Genomic DNA, 21,823 nt, shown 5'->3' on the forward strand with positions numbered 1-21,823 from the left:
CCCAGACTAAAGCTGCCTGATGGAGCTGGGGTTAGACACATACAGAAGACTCAGGCTCTTGATGCCACATCCCCAGCCAATCTAGCTTTTTCCCTTCAAAGGAAAAAGGACAGAGGGGTAAAAAAAACACAAGACCAGTTTAACTCTAGTACCTAAGAACATGTGAAAGAAACAATTCAAGTTAAGACCAGGAATCCCCAGTGTGGGGAACAGGTCAGAGAACACCAAACATGTCAAATATTAACTTATTTACCAAATAGGGGCCCAGGGAACGCAGGTTAAATTTTTATAGATCCTGGATGTTTTGTACAGAAGCAGAGACCCTTTCACCCCCTCCTCTCTAGACTCAACCAGCTGATGATTCCAACTGTATTATTATGATACACCAAATTGGGATATATCAGAGTAACCACTGAGGAAAATGAGCTTGTTCCCCGCCTGGAGCTCAGGAGAGGGAAGGGGCTCTGTCATGCTGTTCCAATTGTTGTGTTCTGGTCCCTACGTGAACAGCTGTTTGAATTACCCAGCTTCTCCTGTGAGATCGTAGTGTGGTTCCAACGGCCCAGAAAGCTCAGTATGCAGCCTCCTCTGCCCCAAGACTCTATCCCCAGATGGAGCTGAGGCTGGTCTCCTTGGTTCTGTTGGCCCTTTAAAAAATACTTGTACAGACAATCCTTTCCCATCCGTTCCCCAAAGATCCCAATAAAATAACATGGGAGCAGCAGCTGCTTCTACAGTTTTGTTTTTGAAATGGTGTTAGATAAAATAAGGGAATAAATAGAGAATGGGCAAGAGGCATAATCTCCATCCCCGTGTCACACTGCCAGAGGGAGCTCCAGGGAAGGCTCTTCAGGGGGCCGGTCCTCACTCTGCTGTGCGGTCTCCACCACACAGCCCTCTTCATTGTCCGTGCGCGAGGGGAGGTTTGAGGGGGACCAAGAGGGGCGGAAGTCTTCATCCTCAGGCTCCTCGGGGTTACGATCTTCGGGCACTAGTGCTTCTAGAGTGGATGTTTTCCCCACCTCTGACTTACAGAGGGCAGCCGGGTCTGTGGGGCCACAAGCCACCAGTGAGGTAACCGGGAGAGAGAAGACACTCAGATCCTTCTCCTTGGGGAACGAGGGCGGGACTTCTTCTGTACCAGGCTCTCCTTTCACCCCCAGGACTGGCCTCTGCTCCACCTGGTAGTAGACCAGGGGCCCACTGTTCAAGTAGGATGGATTGTTCACAGCTGAGGCAGTTGGCTGGTCCGAGTTCTCGGCAAAACACAGCACGGAGGAGCCTGGGGGCAGCTGAGCCTGGATGAGGATGGGGGCTGTCAGGCCTGGGCACAGCTCTTCGGGGACAGCCAGGGGCTCCTCCAGGATGCACACGCCCAGGCTCTCTATGCTGGAGTCCAGGCTGGCACTGGAGCCGCTCGAGTCCTCCTCCGCCTGGAGCCGCTCCAGCTCCTCCGCACTCTGCAGGTGCAGCACCGCCGTCTCATTCTCGGCGATGAACTCCTGGAAGTCCTGTGTCTCTGAGCCCTGTGCTGCCGCCAGGCTGCAGCTGGCAGCGGGGGAGGGCTCCTCGTCGGGGGCTGGCGGGCGACTCACCTGCCGCTTGCTCTCCAGCTCCAGCTTCATGATGGTGTGGAGGTAATGAGTCCGGACCCGGATCGGGTTGAATTCAATGCGCCCAGCCATGTTCCCACAGCCGTCCCGGGAGCAGCCACATGGAAAGGACATGCGATCCACCTGAGGAGGGGACAAGGAGGTTGAGGCCAGATGAGATACGAGACGTTAGCTGGCGAACACAGGGAGTCAGGGTTTGAGGTCCCCTTACAAGAGAAGCAACCAATTCAAAACATAACCTGCAGCGTGAGCTACCGGGGCACTAGATGGGAGTTACCAGACCACCTGCCTTTCCATTCTAGCACAGCCACTAATTAGTAGTGTGGCCTCAAGAAAGTCATTTCTCTCTCAAGGGCTTTGTTTCCTCTTCTAAACAAAAAGAAGACAAAGATCATGTCAAAGGGCCCTTCCAGTCAAAAGACCAGAGATACCTCTCTGAAAGCTGACAGTTCTCAGAGAAAAGAAATGTGTATGCCTCAGAGACTTTTCCAGAACCTACCTACTTTATTAAGAAAACAAAAGGCCAGGGCCCAAGCCTACTGTGGTCTTTGATGACGGGCATGGGAAAGGAGGTAGAAGATCTTGCTAGTCCAAAGCAACACATAATGGGGAAACTAGGCGAAAGTGCCTTTGTTTGCCAAGGTACTATAGTGAAGGTTCGAACAAAATAATGGCCAGCTTTTCACTACCTGCTTCATTTTCCCCTGATGGTTGGCCAGCTTGCTTTGGAAGCAGTTATCAAGATAATTAACTTCTACACCAGGGATAGCTGGAAAGGAGATGCTTTCTACCTCCTTACCTCCCTTTTGAATCCCCCAAATGAAAACACCCCATACATATCAAAAATAAAATTTAAAATGTGAGAAGACAAGTCTTCTGTACAAATACAGTGTCTTCCTATGAAATCAACTTCTAGAACTCTCCCTTCCAGTTCTTAGGAACAATCCATTTCTTAGGACTGTCCTCAGGTCTGTGTATAACAGACTGATTCGTTACGGGACTCAGTCTGAAAAGCATTATCTGGTCGGACCTGCTACAGCTATCGGATACCAACCTGAAAATAAGAAAGAAAAGGTTAGGATAAATCCAACCACAAGGACTCAGCACCACAGCCTCAGTATACAGGTTCCAGATAAATTTCATTCTTTGGGATGGTACTGCCATTTTCAGTTGAGATGTGTCTTCCAAACTGTCCCTTGTCAGAAGGCCCTCTGGGGGATGATGCTTTCTATCTTTCAGGACACTATGGATTTAAGCCCAAATCTGATCCTGAATTAGATTCTGAGGACTGTTCTGATTTTTACAAAATTGGGGTAGAGGTACTGTGAGTAAGTGTTTTTAGGACAAAATCTGAAGGCCTACCTCAGTTCTCTGCTTCCATCTACCTCCAGGAACCGGTCAGTATTCAAGGGCAGCTATTAAATATTAACCTCACTAACCCCGCTCCGCCGCGTGCCAGCAACCGCTGCCTGTCACCTCGGAAGTGAGATACACAGAAAGAAAAGATCACTGCTATCTCCACAGCCTAAGAATCCCGTCACACTTGTTTTCTTTGTTGGTGGAGCAAGGCTGCAGAACTGAAGTGTTCACCCGTGCATGGGCATCTCCCACATTCACTGGCACCCACACTACACACCCCTGACTCTAGGGTGGATACACTTATCACAGCAAAATGTGGACCGACCTGGCATTTAATCCCAGCCTGGCTACAGGCACACGCTTCCGGGTCACAATACAGTCGACAGTCACAACCACACTCTTCCCGTGACAGTCGGATGGCTCGAAGTTCTTGCTTCTCTTCAGCATCAATGCGGTGGACCCCAGAAGCCCTCAGCAGGGCCCGTCGCCGTTTGGTGGGCAGAGGCTGCAGGAAGAAGTAATCATCCACCTCCACGTTTTCCACATCAATATCTTCATCTGAAACATCATCCAATGTCAGGCAGTCGGCCTCCACCGACTCCACTGTCCCGTTCTTGGTCAGCTGCCAAGAGACAGGAAGGAAGGTCAGGCTCTAGAGCGTTATCAGCAGGAGCCTTCTCACCGGGCGCACCTAGGGCAGCTTGGGCCAAGTGAACTTTCTGCCGTGACGGAGACATCTGTGCAGCCCATCCCGACGCACGTGTGGCTACCAAGCACTATAAATGGGGCTAGTGCAACTGAGAAACTGAACTTTTACCTTTATTTAATTTTAATTATGTATAAATAGCCACTAGTATGGCTGGCGGCTACCGTACTGGATAGAGTCGGTCAAGAGAACAATTCTAGAGCAGGAAGACAGGAAGCCTGTGCAGCTCTAACACCAGCCCTTCAACACAAGGGACATCACCTTTCTGGATCAACGTTTCTTAAAACCTCTGTCTCACCTTCCCTCCCAGAAGATAATCTTTTCCCACAAATATACCCTCCATTCCCAGGCTTGTGTCCCTTAGCTTCAGCTAACCTGCCTTCTCATACACGGAAGAAGAGAAGGTACTTCAATGGCTGGATGTTCCTTGGATGTAAACAACCTTGCAAAACACCCTTCAGTTTGCAACCTAAAGGACCCCAAACCACACTGTGGGAAGAAGAGTACATTAGGGACTTCCCTGGTGGCGCAGTGGTTAAGAATCTGCCTGCCAACGCAGAGGACACAGGTTCAAGCCCTGGTCCGGGAAGATCCCACATGCCGTGGAGCAACTAAGCCCATGCGCCACAACTGCTGAGCCTGCGCTCTAGAGCCCGCGAGCCACAACTGCTGAGCCCACGTGCCACAACTACTGGAGCCCGGGCGACTAGAGCCCGTGCTCCGCAACAAGAGAAGCCACTGCAATAAGAAAGCGGCGCACCTCAACGAAGAGTAGCCCCCGCTCGCTGCAACTAGAGAAAAGCCCGCGGGCAACAACGAAGACCCAACGCAGCCAAAAATAAATAAATAAAATAAATTTATATTTTAAAAAAAGAGTACATTAAAGTATAGCACAAGACTACCTACCAGTCTTTGTCAATGGACCTGAATCCCCACAGTGTGAATAATTATCTGTGCATACACAGAAGAGCTTCATTTTATGTGGAGGAGTAAAAAAATGAGGAAGTTATTGATGGCTGTCAAGAAAGCCCTCACTTCCAAGCCACGGCCTAGAAGAAATATATTCTTTCTCCTTTCTTTTTTTTTGGCCGTGCCGCATGGCTTGTGGGATCTTAGTTCCCCAACCAGGGACTGAACCTGGGCCCTCGGCAGTGAAAGCACCAAGTCCTAACCACTGGACCGCCAAGGAATTCCCTCTTTCTCCTTCCTAATCCTTTTTTATTTGGTTTCAGAAAGTCTGTATGTGAGGTAGGGTGGCATACATGATACTGAGTGTACTCTCTGCAGGCAGAAATCTGGGTTCTCTGGATAAGAAGGACAGAGAGCCAGGAAAGGGAATCTTAGTGGAAGGACAGGCTGAAGACAATCTGTGGCTGAATGAGTTTTGAAAACTCACTAGAGAATTCAGGTAAAGAAAATGAGGCCTCACAATCCCCAGGGCTCTGGGAGCTACTAGCAGGATAAAAGCCACGCTTTTGGCAGGTTTGGCTTATTTCATCAGCCAGCCAGAAAAGTGCTGGTAAAGGAACAACTCCTGGGAGAGATGTGATGCAAGAGACCTGGCTAATAAGGTATACACCTGTTTTGTTCGTTTGTTAGTTTGGGGGGAGGTGATAAGAGAAATGAGAGAAATAAAGTGGTGCTTCTGGGGATCCCCTAGACTATTATTTCTGTCCCAGGCAGGCCAACTACGAGGGGCCTTTCCACAGACCTTAGCATTGCTCCTGCCTGTTTCACCAGGGTTGGCCTCCTCCGAAGCACCCTCCCCCTCCTTGCTATCCTCTCAAAGGAAAGAGATGAGACATGCAATAGAAAGAAACCCATGTAGATATGAGAATTTAATATATTCTAACAGAGGTGGCATTTCAAATTAGTAAGGAAAAGACTCTTCTAGTCATTAAACGGTATTGGGACAACTGTATATTCTTTTGAAAAAAAAGTAAGTTAGATTCCCAATTCATACCATTCATAATAATGAATTCCATATGGATAAAAGGCCAAAAAAAGTCATAAAAATATTAGAAAATTACAGGTACTAATACTGATGCAAAGCAGCAGCAGCTTTTTTTTGGAGGGGGTGGAAGCCCAAAGGGAAAACAAATATTAGATGGCATATGGGAGATGCAAAATGTATATTTTTAAAGACCAACTGCCTCCCCTATAGAGTGCTAAAGAAGGAAAAATGTCTAAGAAAAGAGTCAAGTGGACCAAAGTAAGGGTGTTCCCTTGACATAGAAAGATGTATTAGATGCCACCATTGTGCTGCTCACTAAATCTGCTTAATAAGTAGCAGTCCTGTTTCTCAGTCTCGTTTGCCTGGCTTTGTCCCTAGACCTCCTACAAAGGAGGACACAGAACAGGGTGTCTGCTTTGACATGTCATCCCTCTACCAGATTTAGGGGAGATGTTTCTTCTTAGGGAATAGGAAGAAAACCTTCATTACAAATGATGAGAAGAGTGTTTATTTGCCCAGCTGTTGCTATAGCAGCAGGAAGGTGATAGGGTCAGTGATGGAAATCCTCAGACAGAAGAAAGGGAAGCCTGAATGTCATTCTAGTTAGAAAAACAGGTGTAAGTCTTTAGGCGTAGACTTCGGGCAGCAGACATAGAGCTCTCCAAGGGAGACAGCAGCAAGATCTGGTTCACATACATCCTCTGCCACCAGTTCTCCAACTCTACCACATTCTGGTGTGTCTCATTAGGATTTCACCCACAACCCTGGAAATAATGCAGCCACCTGTTTTAACGTGGGTCGGCATACTTTGAGCCCAGAAGAACTTGGCTAGGCCTGAAGCAGTGTTCTCCAAATTTGGAACTAGGAACTCTGGGGGCAATTTTTGCGGACTGGTGGAAACTATGGCTGTGGAGTGCCAAGCAGTGCTGAGAGCAAATGTGTAGCTATAAAGAGCCATCTGAGATGGGTCTTCCAGCCCTGTTCTCCTCCTAAACTTGAAGAGCTGGTGCGGCATCAGACTGCAGGCCCAGTACTATACAGATCGAAATAACTATTTGGTAATGCTATTGTTTATACCTGAAAAACTATCACCTAGAAGCAATGGGAGTTACAGAATCAGCAGGATCCTTTCAGAGGATGTAAAAGATCCAAAACCTGTTCTGTGCATCAGGCCAATGGACAATCATTTGACGAGAAACTGAAACACTGCTTCCTCAGGGTCCAGGGGTGGCAGACTTGAATATCTTCAGGTATTCACACTTTAAACTTTAAAAACACTTGCAGAGCGGGCGAGAATAGGGAATTCTAGGGAAGCCATTTTGCTATCTCGGCTAGACTCCCTACCAGAGACAAAAAGAATGGCATCTCAGACTGAGATTTGAATCCAAATCTGAGATTTCTCACTAGAAAGATATGGAATCTCTATGTACCAAAGGCAACAGTCCAAAACCAAAACAAAAACACCACATGATAGACCTAGATGGTTTCCTGCTTTATCTTGGCACATGGGAAGTACCAGACCCTAGACCCCTTAGGCACCTTCATCTTCTTGGCGTGGAGCTTCTCCTCCTTCAGGTGTTCACGGAGAATCTCCCGATGGTTCACCTCCTGCTCCTGAGCAAACTCACAGAGCGTGTAGCTGCGTACAGAGTTATGGCGCTGGGCCATGCCCAGAGAGCTGCCGCCCTGGCTGGGCACGCTGGTGAAACCCTGGCGCCGGGCAAAGTAGTACACAGTCACCTGGTCAAAGCGCACATTCTTCCTCCGCAGCTGCTTCTGCCGCTTCAGGATGGATGTGGCTGAGAAGGGAGCACAGAAGGAAAACTTTAACCCAGAGATGGCCTGTTTGGGGACCTCATTCTTTCTCATTCATCTAGGCTCTCAACTCTTCTCCAAAGGTGCTCCCTGTATCTAGAGACCTTCCTAATTTTCAAATCTTAAAAGCACAGTGGGAAGGGACCTTGACCATCAGCTGGTCCATACCACTGCCTCCAGACTGACTTCACCCAAACAGATGATCACAAAATCTATTTTTAGACATCAGCTGGGAAGAGAATCTCTAGGTAATCTTTTCAGGATGTAACAATCTACATAGCTTCACTGTCCAATACAGCAGCTACTAGCCACATGTGGCAATTTAAATTAAAGTGAAATAAAACTTAAAATTTAGCTCCTCAGTTACACTAATCACACTTCAAGTGCTCAATAGCCACATGTGGCTAATGGCTATCATACTGGACAGTGCAGATATAGAACATTTCTATGATAAAAGAAAATTCTTTTGGACGGTGTTTTGTTGTTGTTTTGGCCGTGCCACATGGCTTGCGGTATCTCAGTTCCCTGACCAGGGACTGAACCCGGGCCACAGCAGTGAAAATGCCGAATCCTAACCACTAGACGACCAGGCAACACCCCCTGGATAGTGTTGCTCTATAGCAGGAGATGGCAAACTTCTTCTGTAAAGGTCCAGGTAGTAAATATTTTAGGCTTTGCAAGCCATGAGGTCTCTGTTGCCAACTACCACTCAATTCTGCCATTGTAGCATGAAAAGCCATCATAGACACTGGGTGTGGCTGTGTTCCAATAAAACTTTATTTACAAAAACAGGCAGTGAGCCAGATTTAGCCCACAGACAATCCCCGATCTACAGAATCCGAAGTTCTTTCCAAGAAACTAATTGAACCATAAGAATTAAGAAGTGTGGAGATGCCCCAGTTGTCCAGGCAGTAAGCATTTACGTCCTGCTAGAGCTACAATTTTGTGGAACTCTATAGGACTCTAGTGGGGGAAGCGCAGACTCCTAGACTCCTCCTTCTTCAGTTTAATTCAACCCATTCTGGAGACTCACAAAGCACAGCACAAGTAAAATCAGCTAGAATAATTCACATTTAATATAAGTCTATGATATTAGAGCAATGAGGTCCTCCAAAGAGCAAGGCTGAGCTAAGGGTGGGAGAGATTACGAATAAGGGCAAATCCCCAAGCTGGACAAAAGCTGTCTCAAAGAGCTGCAATAGGCTCCAATGCTTGGGGTACATGGGGGTCGGCAGGGAGGGAGCAGCTCACTCACGCGTGAAGCTGGCAGTTGTGGGAGGATTGAGGCTGTCGCAGCTGTCAGCGCTGTCACTGCTGGAGATCTCATCGTCGGAGTTGGAAACTGATGAACCCACGTCCACATCATCAAACTTCCTCTTGAGACCCGAGCCCGTGAATGCATCCATTGGTTTCAAAGGGGTTTCCTTGGGGAGCCCACCACGTTGGCCCCAAAGCCCCTGCTCACCACCAGTCAGCCAGGTGCATTAGGATTCTGCCCAGGGGAAAAGAGGAATCAGCACTCCTGTCCTAAGACAGACCCCTCCCAAGTCTATATACAAGGCTCTCCCACTGAAGAAAACAGCCGAGCCAGCACTGATGTCTGCTCTCTAGAAACAAGGTCATCTCTCTCCAGCCAGCACTCTCCTACTTTTGTCTCTCCCCAGCCCTCCAGTCTCAGTCACTCTTAGGATAATGAGATGACTAGAAGGCCTTGGCTTCCAAGCCTGCTGGACTCTAGGCTTCATTAGCCCTGGGCTAACAGTAGCTGCTCTTCTGCTCACCCAGGAGAGCTCTCCACGGGGTCAGCAGGAGGGACTGGGGATCAAAGGCAGAATTAGGCTGTGCCTAAACCTAGACTAGATCCAATTATTATTCCTAGTGGAAATATAGCCTGGCATTTCCTAAAGCGTATCCATTAAATAAACTAGTTCCATAGATATTAATAGCTCTTACATGGAAATGGGACCGCTGTGTCAAAATACTTTAGATAACTGCTTATGGAAGAACTTTTAGAGGCTTTTAATATGCTAATGAACCTGGTGAAGGGTGGGAGGAAATAGAATGCAGCGTTTTGCACCCATGATTAAGGAACCCTTTGTTTCTGGAGTATCTTGGTGGGGGGCAAATGATCCTGGGAACACACGTTGGGAAACACTGCTCTAGCCTTTCAATTTCAAAATACATTGGCAGTCAGGGAAATGCTTTACCCAGATCTTCACAAATGTAAAGTGTCTCACCAGGCTCCTAAAAAGGTCAAATTGGGTTCTAAAGAATGGACTGAAGATTAGAATCGGCACTGGCTTCAAAACCCAGACTCCTTCCCAATTGCCTACTGCTCCATAAAATAGGGCTCAGCTGACCTACCATCACCCTCTGTGCAAGGAAGACGTAGCTTTACAATCTTTGCCCTCTATAAAGAAACCAGCAAGGGCACAACAAACAGCAAAAGGAGTGACAATTTATTCTGGTTACACTGATATGGCAGGCAGTGTTTCCAACATGCTGCCACACAACCAAGGAATCTGGGATATTCCATTTCCCAGGTACAAATCTTTCTCCTCCATCTTTGGACTTAAGTTCCCAAAGATATGAATCTGCTCAGCAGAAGCGCTGTCAAAGCTGGAGCCACAAGTGATGATCTGAAACCTCCCTGCTTTTGCCTCAGTAATGCCAGAATCTCCCCAGACTATGATCTCACTAGTTGCTAATTATGCAGCAGGAATAACAACACTGCCCAGAAAGCCAGGGCTGCATTACTGCAGAGCAGCTACCCAGAATATACTGTGGTGTCAAGAGATGCCTGCTACAGAGCTGTTTTTCTGGACTGTCTCTTGGAAGCGATTTGCCTGCTCTTGGGTCAGCTCTACACAGTCAACCAGACCTAGTAAGTACTTTAGGAACTTCCTAATTTATCTAGCCAGATCTCATCAAAATTCTGCATTCAAGTCACAAGATGCACCTAAGAAACCTGTCATCATAGATCTCAGAAAAGCACATTCCTGAAATAAATTGGCCAGAAAGAAAAAAAATAATCAAGCACTAGATAAGAATTGTAATTAAATTTAAAAATGAAACCAAAGTATCAATTTTGTTCTTCAGGTTACTGATCTTACCATCAGAGGTCACATTCCTAGGACATGGGTGGGTAAGAATGGAGACAGCCAAGGACTTTTACGGGTTAAGATTTCAGCTGGGCTTAAAGATACCTACTAACTAACAAATTTCTCATTCTATTCTATTATTGGGGGAGGGGAGACCTTTGCTATTGAGTACATATGTGGGTGGAATAAAAAAAATAAAAGAATGTTGACCACTGAATTTAATATTTCCTCCCCACTTAAAAATCTTATCGACCACATGAAAAAGCAGACTGAGCTCAAAATCCTTCTCAGAAAGGACGTAAGTCTGGCTTCAGTTTTAACTGAGATCCAGTTAGTGTTGCTACTAGGAAGTGCCTTTTTCCTCAGCCTGGAAGCACTCGGGGATTGACAACTGGAAGCAAATGTGCACCCCTGTCCTTTGTTCAGGTGTCCCTTTGCTTCCGGTAGTGTGGTTGCCTTTGAATATTTCCTTTTAAGTCCTGCGGGAGGCTGGGTCTGGTCCAAGATCATCTTTATTATGAGGATTCTCCACTGTCTTAACCCCAGGTACCCTCAGGGTATCCCTTCTCTTCAGGTCACTTTTGTTTGTTTGTTTGTTTTTTGTGGTACGCGGGCCTCTCACTGTTGTGGCCTCTCCCGTTGCGGAGCACAGGCTCCGGATGCGCAGGCCCAGCGGCCATGGCTCACGGGCCCAGCCACTCCGCGGCATGTGGGGTCCTCCCGGACCGGGGCATGAACCTGCGTCCCCTGCATCGGCAGGCAGACTCTCAACCACTGCGCCACCAGGGAAGCCCCTTCAGGTCACTTTTTGTGCACTCTCGTGCAGCCAGGATTGCAGGCTGCTTGTTCTATTCTCTTTCTCTCTTTTTTCTACGTCTTCCTCACTTCCACTTCTGGAATAGAGGTTTCTGGGCAATGACAGGAGGCCGGTAAGAAAGAAGAAAAAAGATGTGAAACCTAGAAAAAAAGTATTTTCCTTAAAATGTCTGAACGGCTATATATGTAAATAACGTGCATATTGACTGAGCTCTCTACCCTATCCAGGATGTTAGCATCACTTTTTCTGCCATTAACCCATTCTTAAAAAAAAAAAAAAAAATCCGACGATTCTGTCCTGACAACCAATATAAGTTTAAATTTCAACCCAGCTCTCCTCATCCAACTCTCTGGTGTGAACCTGACTTGTTAGATAAATATGTCCAATGGGCACCAAGAAACCTCCCACCCACTTCCACTGTGGCCTGAAGAAACCTTTCTCTGAAACAGCAACAAGAATGGGTTCCACTTTCCAGTTTATCAATTCAACTTCCTTTCAAACCACAATTAGAAGTCAGTCATTCCCACTTCTCTCAACTATTTATTCATTGGCAGAGGATCAGTGCTTATGTTCGAGAAAAACACTTCTAAGTTATACTCCAAGCACTTAAACCCATACAGAAATAAACATGATGAGACTGGAAATGCAGGTCATAACTGACAGTTAACTGTCAAAATGGCCAACTCAAACAACAAATGCTTTTGGAGAAAATAATGCAAACCTCTATAAAAGCTTTTATGCCAGTAAAATGAAAGGTCAACTGACCCTTTCTAGCTACATGTCTTTCTGTCTTTTCTCAAGTGTTTCTACTAGTTGAACATTTCCCAAAGGTACATGAAATAATTTAGATCCATAGTATATAGAAGTTTTTAAACTAGCACCAAATAAAATAGATCTACATATCTGTACTTTAGTATTAGACTTAAGCCTTTTAAGGCCTATGTGGATTCCTATAACCACCCCCAAAAACAAAAGCCCAAGTATGTGAGACCAGCAAAAAAGGAACTGCCCCTCCCCCCAATTTTGTGGATGCAGAATGTATTGACAAAGTTTAGGTAATGAAAGCCTCTCTCATAAATGAGTCCAAAATAAGACAAGGTACATCTCACAGGGGAAGGCCTCTCTATTCAAGTGAAACCCAACCTGCTAAAGGTCAAGGGCCAAAAATCTCTAGTAAGACCGTCAGTGCTACCAGCTGTAGGGTTAGAGGAAGGAAGGCTTGCTGCCTAAGTGTCAGGATCAACCTAAACAAGATGACAGGTCCTGTTTCTCCTTTTACAAAATACTGTGAGTTGCTTCTCAAATACTATGAATTTCGTGGATCCATGTGTCCGTGTGATTACCAGGATCATGAACTTACAAAGTGCTCAAGTGAAAACATCTTGTTTAAACTAGGTATTTCAGGGAAGCCCCCCTCCAACCGTCACTCCCTGGTTTTTATCCCTTCACTGACACAAGGTTAGAATTTGGCTTTCCATGTTTAACCTCCCATCGTATGAAGGACACGAGATCTTTGTGGTAGAAATGGAACATGATGCTGCAGGAGCCATTAACTCTCAAGGATATGCAGTCATTTATAACTCTGGCACACACCAACATCCTCCTGGCTTTGGACATTTGCAAAATGGAAAGTGAGTAAAGAAAAGGAAAATCTGAATCAACTATGGATTTACCTTGAACTGAAAACTGCAGGACAAGGGGACACCGTGTCTCTTAGGGATAACTTCTAACGTTTCATACTGAAGAACGGTTTGTGTGTCACACTGCCACTCTAAACCCCTTTAAAAGGATGAATCAAGACCATGGCACTAAAAGGAATGGATGGCAGTCAGCTGCGTGTTTGGGCCTGTGAAAAAAGATCAAGCTAGCAACCAGGGAAAGTGATGCTTTCGTTTTCCCACACAACGCCAGAAAAAATGGGAGACATCAGGAACCTGGGCTGAAAGGACATGTCAAGTCAACAGTTCCCCTTAACGGACACTCCCGCTGAACCCTTCAGCTCCGGGGCACCTTTTCTGATTCCTGCTAACCTTCCCGCTCATTCCAATCTGCAGCCCCTACCCGGTTTCCCATCCCTTCCTGCCTGCTACTCACAAATTCCCAACCACTCCTCCCACATTTTCCTCTATTTCCCCCCTCCCCTTCCTTCCCTTCCCTTCCCTCCATCGTACATCATCTCCACTCCATTCCGAACTCAACCCGCATCCGAATTTCTGCCGGCTTCTAAGCCGCCCGTCGGTCTCCCTCAAGCTGCCCCCGCAGTCCGGGCCCGCGTCCTCCGTGCCCCTCGCTCCCACGCCTCTCCCGACTCCTTCCCTTCCCAGCGGCGCCCTAGCTCCCCGCCCCCCCACCCCCGACCGCTCCCGTTCGTGCCTCCCTCATTTCTGACCCCTCCATCCCCGCGGCTCTGGGTTGACCACTCCTCCACAGCTGCCGGGAGGCCGATCCCGAGAAAGGACGAGGCGGCACCCTCCGCCCCGCACCCCCAGGCCCATTACCGGCTCCGCCGCAGCTGCCTCCTCCCGTGATGGTCTCTGCCGCCCCCGCTGCCGCCGCCGTCGCCGCCCTACCCCGAGTGGGAAGGAGGGAGGAGAGAGCGAGTCCCGGGGCCGCGGAGACGGTCTGGGAGTTCCCAAGGCGGCAGGGCGGGGAGAGACGGTGGGTGGTCAGGTCGGCCGGCAGGCGGCGGAGGGCGGGCGGCGCCGGCAACTCGGGCGCCCCCGGCAGCAGCCGCCCAGAACCGCCCCGGCTCCGGCTAACAATAGGCTTTGGCCGCAGCGCTCAGGGTCTTATAGGCGCCGGCACGTCCGACCGAGCCCCGGGACAGGCTGGGAAATGGAGTCTACGTGCCGGCCCCACGCCCAGCGGCATGCCGGGAGTTGGAGGCGACTACCAGAGCAAAGCCGAAACTCGCCCGCAAACAGGCTCTGGAGGCTGTGACTCTGCTGCAGCGGACCCTGGGAAAGCGAGTTGACGCCACTACAGCATTTTGAAGAGGAAAAGCGGAGACCCTCAGCTACAGATCTTCGGTGACTAAACAAATTCTCCTCTATAACTCCCCTTTTCCTTTCGCCAGGCCCACACTCCCGTGCCTAAGGAACTTAATCCCCCTTATCCTTGCTCAGGGGATCTAAGTCTTAAGCAGCATGACGTGCTGCAGCCTGCCCAAGGTATAAAGAAAATACAAGCAATGCAGAGTAATCTCAATATGTATTGATGAATTGTTTTCTTTCCAGAAATTTCTTACATGACTTCTGATCTTCACAACTGTGCAATACATTTTTAAAACGGGAAAAAGACTCAGAAATCAGAAGTTGTACGTCTAGAGTCGCTTATTCACCATATTTCATTGTCTTGATAGCATCACTAGGTAAGTTATTACAATGGTGCCAGTTCGCCCATTACTTCCCTGTGCCTTGGCTTCCTCATCTGCAAAATGGGGATAAAAGTATGTATCTCATAGGGTTTTGTGGAGATTAAATAGTAGTATAAAATGTTTGCAACACAGTGCAATGTGTTTTTCCTGGACACACAGAAATCAAAAAGGAAGAGAAGACCCCAGACTCTGTAGAATCAGTGGGCTGAGTAACAAAAAAAAACAGCCTAAAGGCCATGCTGGGTAGGCTAAAAGTGTTTCATATGCCTACACATCTAGAATTTGAGCAGTCATGGAAATTTGTCAGAGTACCATCAGCCTCAGTGCCCAAGCTTTGTTGGTTAATGACACCAAACTAGAAGATAGCCAAAGCAAAGTTAGGCACATCCTTTGAGGAGACAGCAGAATCCAATTTGGCAGTAAGCTCTAGATCAGTCAAAAAGATCATCTGGACTCACAAACATCACAACTACTTATCACAGAGTCGCTTATTCACCATATTTCATTGTCTTGATAGAATCACTAGGTAAGTTAAGCTTAAGTAGAGTAGAACAGAAGATACAAGGAAAAGTGAAAAGAAATGCTATTATTAATATGTAAATTATAACAATGGACATCTAATTCTAAATGTGACTGCTTTGTTCCAGACCATGCGTAATTCATGGATGGGTGGGTTTTAGGGACAAAAAAGTCAAGTAGGAAGAAAAGACAGATGATCAAGAACAACAGATGAAGATGAAAACCAAAGATCAGATTTTGTGTCCTGGGCAGTGTTTATACGTCTGTCTTGCAGTCATGTCTACATGTAAAGGTGATCTTGTAGTCAATAGTATCCTAAATTTATTAAGCAACTGAATAAGTATATTATGTACAAAATAAAACTGCTTTATACTCATTATCCTTTGTAATCTTCCTAACAACCCTATGAATTAAACATTACCTCCTTTTTAAGATGAGAAAGTTAAGGTTTAAGGGATTATTTTGTCCAAGGTCACATCCAGGAAGAGCAAGATCTGGGATTTGAACAGAGGCTTATCTGACACCAAAGTATGTACTGCATCAACTACTCTTTACCAAACAAAAGATAGAGTACACTCTCCAGGGAGGTTGAAAATGAATAGATCAGAGGATACTATGTGCTGAGCTTCTTAGAGAAAAAGAGCTAAGTAAAATCTAAGCCATTGCATGTACTTCCCTGGTGGTCCAGTGGTTAAGAATCCCCCTGCCAATGCAGGGGACACAGGTTCGATCCCTGATCAGGGAACTAAGATCCCTCATGCCGCGGGGCAGCTAAGCCTGCATGCCACAACTAATGAGCCTGCGTGCTACAACTAGAGAGAAGCCCGTGCACTGCAAGGAAGAGCCCACATGCCACAATGAAAGATCCCACCGGCCACAACTAAGACCCGATGCAGCCAAAAAATAAACAAATATTAAAAAAAAATTTTTTTTAAATCTAAGCCATTGTATTTGTTTTTCTGATAGGGAATTCGTAGATTTAGCCCTGAAGTTGTATGTTACTTTACTAATTTACATTTAATCAGAATCCAGATCTAGAGAGACAGGCACCTCTTTGTGACTAATTCCACACTAACCAAGAGATCAATAGAGCAAATCTGGGAAAAAGACGGGGCCACAGCAATTTAAAAGCACAAAAAATCGAAGAAGCTGTGTTTTATCAAGGAAGGTTTCGAAAAAGACACACAAATTGATCTATATATGTGCATAACACATACAAAAACCCTATTAAAAAAGCAAAATAACAACCAGGTTTGAGGGGGTAGAGTGCAGGGGTGAGTTTAGAGAGGTCAAGCATAATCAGCTTAAAAAAGGGGAATGAAAGTCTGAAGTAAAGTTATAAAGATGTCTAGGGAAAGATATTAACTAAACCCTTAAATGAAAAATAGACATTAGAACTCAGAGGGGATTCCCTGGCGGTCCAGTGGTTAGGACTCCGTGCTCTCACTGCCAAGGGCCTGGGTTCAATTCCTGGTCGGGGAACTAAGATCCCACAAGCCACATAGCACAGCCAAAAAAAAAAAAAAAACAAACTCAGAAGAAAACAGGAATCTGTAGTGATTAAAATGAGGAATGTGTATCTCATCTTATGCAAATATATGAAAACACAGATTCACAAGATAAACTGGTTATTACTCATGTCCCAAAAGATCCCATATAATACAAAATAGTACAATAATAATACAATAGTATTTTTTAAATAGCAAGTTCCTTTATAAAATTGACTTTAATCCAATTGAAAAGTTTAATTCATATACAACTTTTAAATCTCTGAATTTGAGAATGCAAATGCTAGACTCTGTTGCAATTTCCAAATTAATTTGTTGAACAGGGCAGAATTCATAAGGAACAATACAGAGGAGATCTGGAAGTGAAGAGGAAAGATGCGGAAAAAAGAAGGAAGTAGAAATAGATGGAAGTTCAAGGTCAAAGGCAAAATACAAAGTCATTAAAGAAGCATAGAGGAGAAATAAAGTATTAACAAAACAGAAAACAAGTGCTGATGGCATTAACCTCACATCACATAGGGCATCTTTCTTCCTCATTTAAGTCTTGGAGTTTGTATAATGAAACAATAATTTAATCACAAACTAAAAATAAATATTCTAGCAGGAAAAGCCTTAGCTCACGACTAAGAAAATAGAGCATTTTTAGGAGAAGCAGAAGAATGAAGCAGGATTACTTTATACGAATTAGTATATAAAAAGATGCAGCTAGGTGGGGCATTTGTGCCATTCCTGCTGAGACTGGAGTTCTCATAACAGAGCAGCAGAGGCCATAACAGATCAAATTCCCATAGAGGAACCGTCCATGGCCAAGTAAGACAACTAAAGCTTCAGAAAAATGATAAAAAGACTCAACTGCAGCTCTCTGGTCCCAAGTTATCTGGAATTGTTAGGTATTGGCCAGAGAAAAAAGCTTCAGCGAAGGAGGAGAAACTCAGTCTTGTTTTCAAATATTTGCACCTGAAATCTGTGTTACTTTCCAAACTGAATGCTGAAGCTTCAGTCAATCTTTCATGCTAGTTTGAAGATAGCCCAAATCTCTGCAGCAACCCTATACGAAAGACCTTCTCAGGAGACTTGGAGATACAAAGGGTTTTCAGAACACTCTTTCATTAGGCCTAAATGAGAATTGGCGAGGCTCATGATGTCAAGCCTTCTTCACTTGCCATGCTCCTCCAACTCACAGTGGTGAGATCACGCCCTGCCCCTCACAACGTACCCAGTGCCTGACTTCCAGGAATCACGTCTGCCCCCTCAAGAGAACCTCGCCTTCTCAGGTCTTTCAGACTCTACTTACTTGTCTTGTATCTGTCGTACTGTAATCTCTTTCCAGACAAGATGACCACCCCCATTTCCCCTCCCTTTAAGTGGCATCTTAAATAAATCATATATGTGGGCAAACATTCTTATTATTGGGGCATATTGGACAATCTTATCACTTAATAGCCACATTTTACGTAGTGACTGGTATTCAGTCCTCAAGAGTTCTGCAGTGACCCTTTTACTTCCCAATGACTCCCTTTTAACTATCAAGTCTTTATACAATAGATTCTTCTAGATGGAACCTATTATACTTCAAGGAAACAGTACAGACAATGCTAAGTTAAACAGGATGCTACTCCACTTCTCAGGAGGGCCTAAAATCTAACCATTCTCTTTCTGATATACCCTCACCCTAATGGAAACATTAAACCATCTCCTTTATTTTAAAGATCAACCATCACATGGTAAAGAGGTAAAATCCAGCAAATTCTACTTTTAGGAATATATCTTAAGAGATACACTCAAAAAACTTATGAGAATACATTTTAAATGGGCTTAACCTAAATGGCATCCATAAGGAATGGCCATTTTTTTTTCCAAAAGAATGTCAAACTATAAATTCTAACATAGAAAGATGTTCAAGACATATTAAACATAAAAAGAAAACTGCAGATCATTAGTACTACATGAGCCCATCTGGGTGTGTGTGTGTGTGAGAGAGAGAGAGGGAGGGAAACAGAGAGAAACTTTTTTGCAATGGCTACCTCTATAGAGTGGGACAAGTAGATAAGTTATACCTTTCTTTATTGTTTGAATTTATCACTTTGTGTATTACTTTCATTATGAAAAAACTAGTTTAAAATTTTCATTTAACTGCAAGGATCAATAGTGAACAAATGCAATTTTTTAAAGCAAGTTGAATAATTACAATGTCCTATCACTACACCAATTCTTACCAATTATATAGCATTAGCACTATAAATATTTGTTTGAAGCTAAAGAAAGCCTAAGAGATTTTCTAGTTAATTTGAGGATGATTACAAATTTATATAAATTCATTTCTATATAAATTTGAAAACTACTCTTAAAAAACCCTCTATCTCCAAGTAAAAATTAGTAAGTGTAAATTTATAGTAAATATATTAATAGAATTCTGTGTATCATTTACAGTAAACAAGAGTCACAGATTCAGATTTAGAAGGGACCATAAAAGTCCAACCCTCCCAGCCTAACATTCAGAAAGAATTGGAATAAATAAATAAAAATAAAAAATAGCAGCCTGCTGGGGAGAGAGCTGACTTCCCTGAAGCTGAGAACCAGTCCTAGGAACATAATACAATTAGAAATGTCCCCCCAAAATGGGGACATCTGGTAATCAGTCACTAAAAAAGTATTTTGGCCTAATATGTCAAGTTGTCCAGGTCGATTTTAAACAAGTCATTTGACTTAATTTTCTAGTTTCAAAATTTTCAATTTCTTTCAAACCAAAAGAAAACAGACCATGTTGAAGGTTGATTTTAATGAACGAAAATCTCTGTATAAAAACATTTTAACTTTATCAAATGCTTTAAAAATACACACACACACAGATCCAAATCCAATACAGAATCTTTTGAACATTGTCATTTTTCACCTCAGCATAACATGTAGAGGGGTTTCTGGATAAAACTTTACATGTGAAAAAAGACCCATAGTCTTACACATGCGCACACACAAGAGCACACAATCACAATCAGGAAGAACTAAAGTATATGGTAAGAATGCAAACAGGATGGGAATGAATTTCTTGTAAAGCTTATATAAAAGAACGCTACATGAGTAAAAGAACTTTCTATACCAAAAGAAGATGCAGAGAGGGGAAAGAGAAAGCAGAGGTTAGTCTAACTCATTAATAAATAGTTTGAGAAGGTCATTCAAGAACAGTGAATTTGGGGAATTACAGATAATCCCTAGTTGCCACCACCTCAAATTCTGTGAATCTGATAACTGATGACGCTTGAAAGTGTCTATGTTTTCATTTTTTTGTAGGTCTTGATTTGTTCATCATTATTTAGGTGTGGTTTGTCCCTTTTGGTGTTAAATCCTCAGTTCTCGCTCAGTGTTATATCCAATTCACCAGAAGAGCCACAGTAAGAAACGGTGGCAAGCACAGAGGACTGCAAGGGTGGCAGTCACAGATGGCAGTTAATAAGAGCCAGACGGCCTGGGTTTGCATTTCAGTGTCACTAGCTGCTAGCTGCCTGTTACTCAGCAGGCTCCTCGGCCACTCCGTCTCCATTTCCTCATCTTCAATTAGGGATCATTATTACCTACTTCATATAGGGCTATTAAGAGGATTTAAACAAGATAATCCATTTAAAGAATTTATCACACTGCCTGACACAACTAAAGGTGCAATAAATGTTACCTAAAATTACTATTAGTCATAGAATTACACGGGAATCAAAAGAAGAATTTTCTTCTTTCTCCGTATTTCCCTTTAATGAGGTTTTCAGGGGCAAAAAAGGTTGAGGATCTAGTCTTATGAATATAGATGTTTGCTTTTTTTTTTTTTCTTTTTCTTTTTTTGCAGTACGCGGGCCTCTCACTGTTGTGGCCTCTCCCGTTGCAGAGCACAGGCTCCGGACGCGCAGGCTCAGCGGCCATGGCTCACGGGCCCAGCCGCTCCACGGCATGTGGGATCTTCCCAGACCGGGGCACGAACCCGTATCCCCTGCATCGGCAGGCAGACTCTTAACCACTGCGCCACCATCGGGGAAGCCCTAGATGTTTGCTTTTATGTTAGAAAAAAAAATTTACATGGCTCCATATCACAAAATTTAACATCTTTCCATTAAACATCACACAATTCTCATCATCATTATGCCCTACACACATCCTAAATGATGTGGAGTTTCTATTGATATTCAACAACAATAAGGTCCAGAAATTTTAAATAAGAAATAGTTGTAGAAATGCACGTTGGGCAGTAATCTGTGGGTGCCCTAAGAGCCTGGGCCAACACAGATCCAGATGCCTGGGATTCTGCCTCCAAGGCCTGGACACAGTCAGATGGGTCAGGTTCTTGCAGCCCTTCAAAGCTCCATTTGCGACTCCCTTCAAGAGGGGAGTTCCCAATAGGTGAAAGCAGCAGCAGCCACTGAGGATGGAATGCCCCACACCTACTTCAGTATGATATGATAGCTATCATTGGTTTCTGCTGTAAAAAAAAAAAAGAAAAAGAAAAAAGAATCATCTTTAGTTACCTCTAAAACACAGCAGGAGAAAAATATATGTGGTAAGGTTCTTTAGAGAAAGAAAAAACAGAAGGACAAAGGGCAGTATACTTAATTGTCACAGAATACTTGTAATAAATATGCATTGTAAGAACAACATGCCTCCGTTTCATCCTTTGTCCATGGAAGGTGGAAGAAAACGGCGGGAAGTCATCAGTTACACTGTCTACTCTAATAATGGCAAGAAGCCAATTCATAAAAAGGAACAATCTCTAATAATGTCACTTTCTTTACCTCAAATATGGCAGTTAATACTTTCCCTCTCTCCTCAAAGAAGTACTATAAAAAAAACCTCAAACTCCTTCGAGAAAGGCATTTGTCTTACTACTTCATTACCTTTCATTGTGTCCAGAATAAAACAGGCTTCCTCCTGAAAGTTCTGTATCATCTGAAAAAAGCAAGAAAATTTGCTGATTATTAAAACCTTGGTTTGCTGTATTTATTTTGCCTGTTTTTTTATTATACTAGATATAAGTGAAGAATAATCCTTTGTTTTGTTTTCTCTCCTATTTAGTTTTCA

At 44.5% G+C, this 21,823-nt stretch overlaps 2 protein-coding genes across 4 annotated transcripts in view; both read right to left on the reverse strand.

The window, feature by feature from the left end:
• Nucleotides 1-815: 815 nt before the first annotated feature.
• Nucleotides 816-8,868, reverse strand: CSRNP2 (cysteine and serine rich nuclear protein 2; the record flags this gene model as incomplete). The annotated part of the gene is made up of 4 exons (XM_079716013.1): nucleotides 8,703-8,868; nucleotides 7,172-7,431; nucleotides 3,298-3,594; nucleotides 816-1,736 (listed from the first exon to the last, which is right to left on the reverse strand). Exons 1-4 carry the CDS (start codon nucleotides 8,851-8,853, stop codon nucleotides 816-818), a joined length of 1,629 nt encoding a protein of 542 aa, XP_079572139.1. The 5' UTR covers nucleotides 8,854-8,868.
• Nucleotides 8,869-19,528: 10,660 nt separating this feature from the next.
• Nucleotides 19,529-21,823, reverse strand: part of TFCP2 (transcription factor CP2) — a gene marked incomplete at both ends in the record, with an annotated part of 50,603 nt that continues 48,308 nt past the window's right edge. For 2 of the 3 annotated variants that reach the window (XM_079715828.1, XM_079715826.1), the window contains 2 exons: nucleotides 19,529-21,224; nucleotides 21,640-21,691. In XM_079715828.1, coding sequence (XP_079571954.1) covers nucleotides 21,190-21,224; nucleotides 21,640-21,691 — 87 coding nt within the window. Of the gene's footprint in view, nucleotides 21,228-21,639; nucleotides 21,692-21,823 lie in introns of all 3 variants that reach the window. The other variant, XM_079715827.1, reaches the window with a different exon arrangement.

This window comes from Hyperoodon ampullatus (assembly GCF_949752795.1).
Source record: "Hyperoodon ampullatus genome assembly, chromosome: 11".
NCBI classification, from domain to species: Eukaryota; Metazoa; Chordata; class Mammalia; order Artiodactyla; family Ziphiidae; genus Hyperoodon; species Hyperoodon ampullatus.